At 42.7% G+C, this 12,033-nt stretch overlaps 2 protein-coding genes across 3 annotated transcripts in view; one reads left to right on the top strand and one right to left on the bottom strand.

Moving 5' to 3' along the window:
* The window catches only part of spsb3b (splA/ryanodine receptor domain and SOCS box containing 3b), a 29,201-nt gene extending 21,941 nt beyond the window's left edge, over positions 1-7,260 (top strand). For both annotated transcript variants that reach the window (XM_014158853.3, XM_014158854.3), the window contains exons 5-7: positions 3,463-3,565; positions 3,684-3,809; positions 5,358-7,260. In XM_014158853.3, coding sequence (XP_014014328.1) covers positions 3,463-3,565; positions 3,684-3,809; positions 5,358-5,920 — 792 coding nt within the window. In that variant the 3' untranslated portion in view covers positions 5,921-7,260. The remainder of the gene's footprint in view (positions 1-3,462; positions 3,566-3,683; positions 3,810-5,357) is intronic.
* eme2 (essential meiotic structure-specific endonuclease subunit 2) lies at positions 7,232-10,892 on the bottom strand. Its single transcript, XM_014158852.3, has 8 exons — positions 10,169-10,892; positions 9,729-9,850; positions 9,517-9,609; positions 9,307-9,431; positions 9,135-9,207; positions 8,818-8,933; positions 8,246-8,435; positions 7,232-7,823 (listed from the first exon to the last, which is right to left on the bottom strand). The coding sequence occupies exons 1-8, from the start codon at positions 10,641-10,643 to the stop codon at positions 7,668-7,670; spliced, it is 1,350 nt and encodes a 449-aa protein (XP_014014327.2). The 5' UTR covers positions 10,644-10,892; the 3' UTR covers positions 7,232-7,667.
* Between the last annotated feature and the right edge of the window lie 1,141 nt (positions 10,893-12,033).

Here is a 12,033-nt window from a genome sequence, read left to right on the forward strand (position 1 = left end):
CATTACATGTTAATTTTAAAATAATAGTAATTTAATAAGTGTGAAGCAGAAAGTGAATATCCGATAAATATATAGAGTAACATTGTTAGCCTGTCAAGGTATAGGGGGCAGTATTTTTGATTTCGGATGAAAAACGTGCCCAGAGTAAACTGCCTAATACTCGGGCCCAGAGTCAAATATTTGCATATTATTAGTAGCTGTGGATAGAAAACACTCTGAAGTTTCTAAAACTGTTTGAATGATGTCTGTGAGTATGACAGAACTCATATGGCAGGCAAAAGCCTGAGAAGAATCCAACCAGGAAGTGGGAAATCTGATACTTGTAGTCTTCAAGTCATTGCCTATCTAACACACAGTGACTTAGGGTTCATTTTGCACTTCCGAAGGCTTCCACTAGATGTCAACAGTCTTTAGAACCTAGTTCCAGGCTTTTGCGGTGAACACAGAGCGAACAAGAAGGCCGGGAAGTTGGTGACTCAGAAAATGACATGAGTTCATTGGCGCGCTTTCACGTGATGAGGTAGCTGTGTTCCATAACGTTTTTCAAGACATTGGAATCGTCCGGTTGGAATATTATTGAAGTTTTATGTTAAAAAGGCCTTAAACATTGATGCTATGCAACGTTGTACATGTTTCAACGAACGTAAATATAACTTTTTACTTTTCATCGTGAAATTTTCGGCGTGCTTCCTACATTTGGAGTAGCTTACTGAACGCGCAAACAACAAGGAGGTATTTGGACATAAATGATGGACTTTATCGAACAAAACAACATTTATTGTGGACCTGGGATTCCTGGCAGTGCCTTCTGATGAAGATCATCAAAGATAAGTGAATATTTATAATGCTATTTATGATTTTAGATGACTCCAAAATGGCGGGTATCTGTATTGTATGATGTATTTTTCTGAGCGCTGTACTCAGATTATTGCAAAGTGTGTTTTCCCCGTGAAGCTTTTTTGAAATCTGTCACAGCGGTTGCATTCAGGAAATGTTTATCTATAATTCTTTGAATAACAGTTTAATATTTGATCAACGTTTATGATGAGTATTTTTGTAAATTGTTGTGCTGATTCACCGGCAGTTTGAAGAAAAATATTTTCTGAACATCACGCGCCAATGTAAAATGGGGTTTTTGGATATAAATATGAACTTTATCGAACAAAACATACATGTATTGTGTAACATTGAGTCCTAGGAGTGTCATCTGATGAAGATCGTCAAAGGTTAGTGCTTAATTATAGCTGTATCTATGGTGTTTGTGACCCCTCTCCTGCTTGGAAAATGGCTGTGTGGTTTTTCTTGTGTTGGCACTGTCCTAACATAATCTAACTTTATGCTTTCGCCAAAAAGCCTTTTTGAAATCGGACAATGTGGTTGGATTAAGGGGAGGTTTATCTTTAAAATGGTGTAAAATAGTTGTATGTTTGAGAACTTTTGAATTATGACATTTTTTTGTTTTGAATTTGGCGCTCCGATTTTTCACTGGCTGTTGAATAGTGTGAACCGTGGGTGGGACGGTAGCGTCCCACGTAGCCCTGAGAAGTTAGTGTAGACTAAAATGAAAACAATGCCTTCCAATATGGAGAAAGTTATCGTGTTTGTTTTTAAACCTTACAATAGGGGTAAAAGCAGAACATTGTTTGAGAGTGATCCGTGTGTATTAGCAGTAGTGAATGAGGGCTGTCAGCGGGGCTTTCCCATGGTACCATTACTTGCCCTCACTGCTGTACCCAGGGAGGAAGAAGCTAGGGGGGTCCTGGGGCATGACCCCCGTGGGAGAATTGTTTTGTAAAAGCAGCTGTTAGTTGGTCAATTCTGAGCATTCCTGGGAGGCTTAGGCCTATGACTAGGGTGGAATTAAAATAAAATCACAAGTTATTGGCGGATGCGAGAGATTGCGACGCAGCCCATTCAAAAAAAACATATCTCCAGTTTAAACTGACGTATTTTGATGGGGATTTTTCTTATTAGGCCAACTAGATTTCTGCAGGGGCACGGACATCGACTCTAGGGGGTTAAAACAGTTTGCAGAGTTTAATGGCGGTGATAGGAGCAAACTGAGGATGGATCAACAACATTGTAGATATTCCACAATACTAACCTAATTGACAGAGTAAAAAGAAGGAAGCCTGTACAGAACTTTGTCTTGAATACAAAGCGTTATGTTTGGGGCAAATCCAACACAACATCACTGAGTACCACTCTCCATATTTTCAAGCTTGGTGGTGGTTGCATCATGTTATGGTTCTGCTTGTCATCGGCAAGGACTAGGGAGATTTTTTTTTTTCATGAAAAGAAATGGAATAGAGCTAAGCACAGGCAAAATCCTAGAGGAAAACCTGGTTCAGTCTGCTTTCCAATAGACACTGGGAGGCCAAATATACACTGGAGTTGCTTACCAAGATGACATTGAATGTTCCCAAGTGGCCTAGTTACAGTTTTGACTTAAAATCGGCATTAAGATCTATGGCAAGACTTGAAAATGGCTGTCTAGCAATGATCAACAACCAACTTGTCAGAGTTTGAACATTATTCTTTTTTTAAATGTGTAAATATTGTACAATCCAGGTGTGCAAATCTCTTAGACTTACCCAAGAAATATTCACAGCTGTAATCACTACTAAAGGTGATTCTTGTTAGAATTTTTCTTCCACTTTGACAAAGCAGACTAATTTCTGTAGATCGTTGACAGAAAATGACAATTAAATCTCTGATTCAGAGGGGTTGGGTTAAATGCGGAAGACACATTTCGGTTAAATGCATTCAGTTGTGCAACTGACTAGGTATCTCCTTTCCCTATTTTAATCCCACTTTGTAACTTTGTTTCCTGAAATTCAGGACATCTTTAAGGTAGGCTATTTCATGATACAGAATTAAATATGGGGGAAATAAAGTTGACTATTTTCACAAATGTTATTCACCTAATAAATATGTTATAAAATTGTAATTTATTTGAACTATCAAGTATCAATTTAGTTAAACATCTTATTTTTCAGAAAGTGATTAGCTCAATTGATAGCGAGAGTCACAGAGATTACTTCCCAAGCAGTGTTCTTCTTTTTTTTACTCCTCGACAATAGAAGAACGTAGCTCAGCATCTGAATATTACAGAGACGTCCCAAAGATATCCCCATGTGCATCAGAAGCATATCTTCCTTGTGAAAGCTTGATTCTAGCCTAAAGCATTGCAGACTTAAGCGTCATTATAGATCCCTGTATATAATCAGGATACATTTTCCCACTTCAAAATCTTAAGCTGACAATGGGTATGGCATTTCTTTCACAAGGTGTGTAATTCGAGCCCTGAGCATAGATCATTTGATAGACAGACAAGGCAAATCAAGGCGAGACAGGCAGACAAACAAGGCCAGCCAACCAGGCAGACAAACAAGGCCAACAAACCAGCCAGCCGGTATTTAACATTGTTACCTACTATTGTATGTTTTGTCTTCTATGTAGATGGTGGGCATCGGGACCGCTGAGGTCAACCTGGACAAGTTCCAACACAGTTTTTGCAGTATGCTGGGGATGGACGAGGACAGCTGGGGACTTTCCTACACAGGTGAGGAAATGACACACAACTGTTATGAATAGGCATGCCTTATGGATATGACAGGTTCACCTTTTATACATAGTAATTCACTAATTTGCCTCCGGTTTTTATTCATTTCCTATTCAAGGTATGCTTCAGCACAAAGGGGACAAGGTGAATTTCTCGTCCCGTTTTGGCCAAGGCTCCATCATAGGGCTGCACTTTGACACGTGGCATGGAACCCTTACCTTCTATAAGAACCGCCGACGTATAGGTGAGTGACACCTTGCTTCAAACTATACTGAACAAAAATATAAACACAACATGTAAAGGGTTGGCCCCATGTTCCATGATTTTAAAATAAAAGATCCCTGACATTTTCCATACGCACAAATTTGTTTACATCCCAGTTAGTGAGCATTTCTCCTTTGCCAAGATAATCCATCCGCCAGACAGGTGTGGCATATTAAGAAGCTGACTAAACAGCATGATCATTCCACAGCTGCATATTGTGCTGTAGAGAATAAAAGGCCACTCTAAAATGTGCCGTTTTGTCACACGACACATTGCCACAGATATCTCAAGTTGAGGGAGCGTGCAATTGGACTGCTGACTCCAGGAATTTCCACCAGAGCTGTTGCCAGAGAATTGAATGTTCATTTCTCTCCTCGTTTTAGAGAAATTGGTAGTACGTCCAACCGGCCTCACAACCGCAGACCACATGTAAACACGCCAGCTCAGGACCTCCACATCCGTCTTTTTCCCCTTAGGGATGGTCTAAGACCAGCCACCCAGACAGCTGATGAAACTGGGGGTTTGCACAACCAAAGAATTTCTGCACAAACTGTCAGAAACTGTCTCGGGGAAGCTCATCTGAGTGCTTATCATCCTCACCAGGGTTTTGACCTGACCTTGACCTGACTGCAGTTCGGCGTCTTAACCTACTTCTTCAGTGGGAAAATGCTCCCCTTTGATGGCCACGGGCACGCTGAAGAAGTGTGCTCTTCACAGATGAATCCCGGTTTCAACTGTACCGGGCAGATTGTGTGGGCGTGCCGATTGCTGACGTCAAAGTTGTGAACAGAGTGCCCCATGGTGGCGGTGGGGTTATGGTATAGGCAGGCATAAGCTATGGACAATGAACACAACCTCATTTTATCAAGGGCAATATGAATGCACAGAGATGCCGTGACGAGATCCTGAGGCCCGTTGTCATGCCATTCTTCCGCCACCATCACCTCAAGTTTCAGGATCTGTACGCAATTCCTGGAAGCTGAAAATGTCCCAGTTTTTCCTTGGCCTGCATACTCACCAGACATGTCACCCATTGAGCATGTTTGGGATGCTCTGGATGTTCATGTATGACAGCAGGTTCCAGTTCCTGCAAACATCCAGCAACTTTGCACAGCCATTGAAGAGGAGTGGGACAACACTCCACGCGCCACAATCAACAGCCTGATCAACTCTATGCGAAGGAGATGTGTCGTGCTGCATGAGGCAAACAGTGGTCACACCAGATACTGACTGGTTTTCTGATTCACGCTCCTACAAAAAAAAAAAAAGTATATATATATATATATATATATCTGTATCTGTGACCAACAGATGCATATCTGTATTCCCAATCATGTGAAATCTATAGATTAAGGCCTAATGAATTTATTTCAATTTACTGATTTCCTTTTATGAACAGTATAGTTTTGTTTAGATTGTTCAGAGTGCTGACGTATCCTACCTCAACTGTAAGGGTAACATTTGCTCTAGATTTACATGTGACCATGTGCCTAATGTCTCGGTCTCTTCCCTTCTTCCTGTTCCTCAGGTGTGGCCGCCACCAGGCTGCAGAATAAGAAGTTCTACCCTGTGGTGTGCTCCACTGCAGCCAAGAGCAGTATGAAGGTGATTCGGGCCTGCTACACCCCCACCTCCCTGCAGTACCTCTCTTGCTCTCGCTTGCGCCAGCAGTGGCCCGACTGCCCTGACATCCTGAACGTGCTGCCCCTGCCCCCGGGCCTGCGCAACCTCCTCCACAACCAGCTTGGCTGGGTGTTCACCCTCAACAACGGTGCCCCCGAGCAGTCTGAGGACTTGATGGAGGACTTGAATGAAGACTTCGTTGATGACTTTGCAGTGGAGTTGCCTGATGACTTGCCTGATGACTTGCCTGAGGAGCCTAGTCCATGCCCGAGCCCCTGTCTCAGCCAGGTGTCCACCCTAAGTGCCTGCTCCTTCCCTAGCCCTGTACCCAACCATGCCAATGCCCCTGCCTCCTCTCGCCCAGTTCCCAGCCCTGCTTCTCCCTGTCTGCCCACCCTTCCAGGGAGCAACTCAGACAGTGAGGACATTACTTTTCTTTTCAAATATCCACTCAGAAATGTTAGATAAAGTTGGCACTTTATCTATTCTGAACCTTTCTATAAATGCCATTACCATCTACTGGTGGAAAAGTTCACAAGAGTGAAAGAGTTTTATCTTAGCTCAGATTTCGAAGCACTTTAAGACTTTCAGAGTGGAATGCTCTCACCCTCGAGACTGTCCTTCCAAACTCTCCCCAGTTTGCCTGGCTGAAGGGAAGGGGAAGACGGCCACCCCGGATATCCACCACCCCGCTCGAGTCAGATGACTTAGTTCTAAATCTAATGTTATCTACTGTATGTACACTCCCTATACTGAATGATTGGATCCCTTGATAAAGATGAGCAAAAAAGACACTCAAATATAATACAAATACTGTGCTATACTGTATGCAACATTTATTTTTACAATATTATTTTTTACTAATACTTTTGCTCAGACTAAGAGATTTTATTTAACAAGTAATAAAAAAAATCTCTAAAAGATAGCGGTCAAAATTATTGTATCCCGTTTTCCATGCAGAATCTTTCCAGGTCCTTGATATCCTTTGTCTGTGCTTATGGACTACTCTCTTCAATTCAAACCACAGGTTTTCAGAGGTTCAATTCCGGAGACTGAGATGGCCATTGAAAAATGCGTGCTTGTGGTTATTGTCTTGCTGGAAGATCCACTTGCAGCCAAGTTTCAGCCTCCTGGCATAGGTAACCAGTTTTTTTGGGCTAAAATGTCCTGGTACTTGGTAAAGTTCATGATGGTGTTGACCTTAACAAGGACTCCAGGACCAGTGGATGCAAAATGGCTCCATAACAAAGAACCACCACCATATTTTACAGTAGAGATGAGGTATTTTCTGCATATGCATTGTTCTTTTGAAAGTCAAACCCACTGCTGTTGTGCGTGGCCAAAGACCTCTATTTTTGTGTCAGATGACCATATAGCACCGGTTCCAATCCAAGTGCCAATGCCATTTAGCTAAATCCAGGAGGTGCTATGGTCAGATGACATGAAAATAGGTATTTGGCCACACACACACGAATGGTGGGTGTGGCCTTCTAAAGAACAATGCATAGGCTTAAATTGCCTACGTGCAATTAACAATCTAAATGTTTCTAGAATACACCATGGTGGTCGTGTTCTCTAATAGGGCTTTGCTCTCTGATATTTTGCAGCTTATCAATTTCTGATTCATGCTTTACTTATAGTAGCTAGATTTTAATGTATTTTTCTGGGATAGTCACCATGTGACGTGTCCTGCAGTAAGATGTTTTTATTTTCTTGCCATTTTGTATAACCTTTCTTGCTGAACGCAAATGAATAGTAAAAAAATAAATGTAAAACATCTTGTGTATTAAACATTTAATCATAATTTATTTCATGTACAGTTATCTATTGCCATTCTCTTAAATATACAAAGTGCTACAGTACTATACTTTACTCATTTTGATGATCACCCCATGTGCAAACAATACCATAACTTTAACTTATGTAAACGTAAAAGTTCTGCATGTATCCAAGTGCTTAGAGAAGTTGCAAACCCAAACTGACCCCAGGCCTGAGCCACTTAGAATGATCAATTCTCTCAGGTCTAGCTAAGGTTACAGATGGAGTTCCACAGGGTTTGGTCCTTGGGCCATTATTGTTCTGATATGCTCCATCCAGCCCATCAAAGCGCAAGAGATATTACTAATACTGCTGACACCTAGACCTACACAACATGCCAAAGGGACAATTAGGAATTCATTAGGTATCAATTAGTTAGTGACACCAGAATGGTCAACTAGTCCAGGACCAGCTGGGGGTTTTGAGCTGTGAGGGAACGGTAGACTCTGGCTGAGATTTCAGGTCCGATGCGTCTCTCCTTCCCTCCAGTCTTCACTAGTAGGCCTGCCAACAGCCCCCTCTTCTCTTCCTCAGACTCTAAGCTACTGTAGGCCTGAAGGTAAAACATTAAACAAGTAAACGATCCACATCAGACCTGTGTCAAATATAGATTGACATACAGTATAAAAGTATGTATTTAATCTATGCAGTTTGTTGAAATCATGTCAGTGATGTGGCTATGTCATACGCCAAACAAATTTCAACCTGACCACAAAGAAAACCCATAACTTCTGGTCATCTACTGTACCAACCTCCTATATTTTGTTTTTTGCCCTTATATGCAATGAAAGTCAACCCATTATGTAAGAGCCATATAAATGATTGGTAACGCTAAACAAAGCCTGCAGGTATAGGCCATTGTGGTACATTTATAATGAATTGTAGGACTTAACGTAAGCATTTATGACCACCACACAATGTCTTATTGTATGTCATAATGATCCTAACTAAACAGACACGTAGATCGACTCCTACCTGCAGTAGTATCTGCGGCGAGGGGTAGGCTGTGGTCAAAGTGGAGGCCACTGCAGAGCTGACCCTGTTGAGCTGTGTGATCTGCCTGCTCCACACCTCGCCCAGCCCAGCCCCATCCCGCTCCACACGCACCCCGCTGGCCCATGAGCCATCCACACAGAACGGCAACTCGCACCGCTCCGTCAGCAGTCTGCAGTGGCGTGGACAGGCATGACCACAGTTTAAAGAGTGTGCAATGGACTGCTCGTCAACCCTGGACAGCTACAGGGTTTGCAGGATTAAGTTTCAGCCTAGCTCAAACACACATTAGAATCTAAATCATGAAGTCGATCGGTATCTCAGGTTTGGTACTGCTGGGCAGCAGCAAAAGCCTGCATGCTTTGTAGTTTCCCACTGTATCCAGCACAAAAGTTGGTTACCAGACTTAGTGTTTAATCACAGTAAAGAAAGTAAGCTAGCAGTGCTCAAAGCCTATCCTCCTGGCATGGCAGTAAATTAATTCCAACTGATAAGATTCCTAACTTGAATAATCCTTAATGATGTGGAATATTAAGAGTTCACTGGGTTCATACTTGTAGGGCCGTTTGGACAGGGCCTTGGTGACGGCACACACATGGTCTGTGACATCCTGCCAGCTGTCCAGGAAGACTACAGTAATGTTCCGGTACAGTTGCAGGAAAACCAATACCTGAGGACAGATGAAGACAAGTTAGGAAAACCATCGAGCTCCATGACACGACGGGTAGGAACCTTTCGAGGAGCGTAGTTCAAAAAGCAGCTTGAAATGGTTCATTTCTGCACTACACTGGAAATGGAAAAACCAGCCGCTACAGATGTATGTATTGAGGAGAGAAGAGAGATTGTATAGTATATCAGAGAGAGACCTTACCTCCTCAATGTCCAGATCCTCCATTCCCAACTGAGATCTTTGGCTCAACTCATGTACATCCCATGTCCCAGTCCTGGTGACAGACCAACATATACATCCAGCCTCTTCTCATACAGGGTGTCTCAAGGACCAAGGTTCAGAGGCACATTCTTAAAACAGATCTTACACTAACCAGCTATTTGCGTTGGATCCCATCACTAAAACAGTAACCACCATCTTGGCATCTCGGTTGAGGCACTCTGACAAAAGTTTGAAGAAAGACTCCACTGCCGATTCCTCCCCATTGCCATGCAGTGTCTGGGTGAACAGAAAATATCAACATTCGCTTTGCACACACTGGCGGAGACACCAGGGAATTTGTTGAGGTTTAAAGGGCTCTCACCTGTTTGACTGAGACCACCATGCCCATGAAGTCAGTCAGACCCAACACCAGCAGAACCTGCTCCTCCTCCAGTGGTCCACTGCTGTCTTTCTCCTGACAACACCAAGACATGATCTAGTCAACCTGAGGGGCCGAGAGGGTCATGCAGTGGGGACCGACACAACAAGCCCAGTGTTGTGGCGCTAGTACTGTCTGCGGTGATGGTACGTTACCAGCGGAAGATCTCTGGTCCAAGTGATGCTGTGAGGGAGCTGCTGTGTCTCAATGCTGCTCCTCCACTCAACTGCAGACAGAGTTCCCAGCAACACATCTGATCCATCATCCTGCAGTAGAGCTTGGGAGTGGAAACACACATTAAAGTGGCCACCATTCTTTAGTTGTTGGTGGTCCACTGATGTCACAGCTTATTTACAGCGTGCCTTTGACACAGAGGAGGCTGGTGGGAGGAGCTATAGGAGGACAGGCTCATTGTAATGGCTGGAATTCTATACATGGATCGGTATCAAACATATGGAAACCACGTTTGACTCAATTCCACTCATTCCATTCCAGCCATTACAATGACCTGTCCTCCTATAGCGCCGCCCACCAGCCTCCTCTGCTTCAACACCATCTGAACCCCTTCCATCTACATTCACAAAGAACCAATTACCTGGATCAATACAGACAGTCAGGCACTTCAAACAGTTCTCAGGTCTGAGGCTCTTTTGACGCTCTGCAGCTTCTTTTCTCCTCTGTTGATCTTCTCGTCTCTCCTCTTTCTCCTCGGCCCTCACCCTCTTGAGTTTCTCTCTGGCCTCCTTCCTCTCCTCAACTCTCTGTCTGTCTGCCTCTATCTCCTCTTTGGTTCGGCGTTTTCTCCCCGGACTTGCGGTACCGGACATAGCGGGTCGTGGAGCCACCAATGTGTCACTTGGTTCGGTTATGGCTGTTGACTTGCAATTTGTGTTGTAGTCTTTGTTGCCCTGTTCGAGATTGTCAGTAGGACTATTGGCCGTCGCTGTTTCATCGTTATCGTCACCCTGATCGGTAAATGCATCGCATTTGATTGAAGGTTTAGTTTCAGCATCGCTTTCGCCCTCAGATTCAGATATCTCCCATGTTTTGGCTCTTTTCAATACAGACATATTTCTACCCAAGACAAAATAATGGAATGCCTTTTCATAACGGAATGCAATATTACACAAACCAATTCTAAGACAGCAGAAGAAACCTAACAATAACGGAATTACACCAGCCGTAGTTTAAATTTCACTGCTTTCAAACTTATAATGCGGGTTGCAGCTTCTGGCAACAATGTATCACCTTCTGGACGGAGTGATACGAGGGACAAACATCAAATCCTTCTCCGTAATTCAATGCCCTCATTTGTAGTCAGCCATAATATCTCAAATCATGATGGCCAACTGACTGTCAGTCAGAGGAGGCTGGTGGGCGGATGTACGGGAGGACGGGCTCATTGTAACGGCTAGAATGGAATAATGGAAGGGTTGAAGTCAAACATGTGTTTTCCATATGTTTGATGTATTTGATACCATTTATTGATTCCATCCTAACCATTACAATGAACCCGTCCTCCTATAGCTCCTCCAACCAGCCTCCTCTGCAGTCAGTATTTAACATTCTATTTGTAATGGTTAATCCTACAGCTATACTGCACGTGCCGTGTGTGTAGGTGTGCGTGTGCGAGACCTGAACCATCATTGGATTAGAATTATTTAACTGGAACAGCAGATGGTGGACAGGCTGGCATGATCCTTGCCTTAGCTTGTATAGAACAGTACACTTGAGGCATGTTGTTCATAGACCAACTGTCTCTCACAGGTATTTCCTGATTGGTTTGTATGAATGATGGCTCAAAACCACATCTCTCTCACACACACACACACTGTATAAATAGCATTATAAACTGGGTGGTTTGAGCCCTGAATGCTGATTGGGTGAAAGTCGTGGTATATCAGACCGTCTACCACAGGTATGACAAAACATTTCTTTGTACTGCTCTAATTACTTTGGTAACCAGTTTATAACAGCAATAAGGCACTTCAAGTGTTTGTGTTATATCCTCCTGAAATGTGTGTATTTTAATTTTATTTTTACAGAACACAAGTGTTTGGGTTGAAAGAAAACATGTTACCAAATGTTTTTATTATTGTTATTTATCTGTTATTGTAAGTGCAAAATTGCCCTCTGTAGTGGTCATTAGGAAGTAAATATGAAAAAATTTACATTACAGTTGGTGAAAAACATAGTTGTGGCATCCGGGTGTCCACTACAGAGGACATTTCTTGATAAGCTCTACTTTTGCTTATTATTTAATGTGAACAAATTATTACACAGTTCTGATATCTCACTTAACTATTCCTGAGCTATTCACTTTCTAGAAACAATTTGAATATCAAACTTACAAAAATTATAATGAATAATTACACACACATTTTTTTAAAGAATGTGATATCATTGAAAAGCCCAGAATGTCCTCTCAGAAGGACAACAGGACTTAATACAGTGGCTTGT

The sequence above is a fragment of the Salmo salar genome, chromosome 19, assembly GCF_965601325.2.
Source record: "Salmo salar chromosome 19, fSalSal1, whole genome shotgun sequence".
NCBI lineage: Eukaryota > Metazoa > Chordata > Actinopteri > Salmoniformes > Salmonidae > Salmo > Salmo salar.

Bases quoted from the DNA above. Each gene is read 5' to 3' on its own strand.
- eme2 (XM_014158852.3), bottom strand. From the start codon at position 10,643: ATGTCTGTATTGAAAAGAGCCAAAACATGGGAGATATCTGAATCTGAG. The intron at 9,610-9,728 runs GTAACGTACCAT...TGGTGTTGTCAG, and splicing joins GGACCAGAGATCTTCCGCTG to GAGAAAGACAGCAGTGGACC. The intron at 7,824-8,245 runs GTAGGAGTCGAT...TTTTACCTTCAG, and splicing joins CGCCGCAGATACTACTGCAG to GCCTACAGTAGCTTAGAGTC.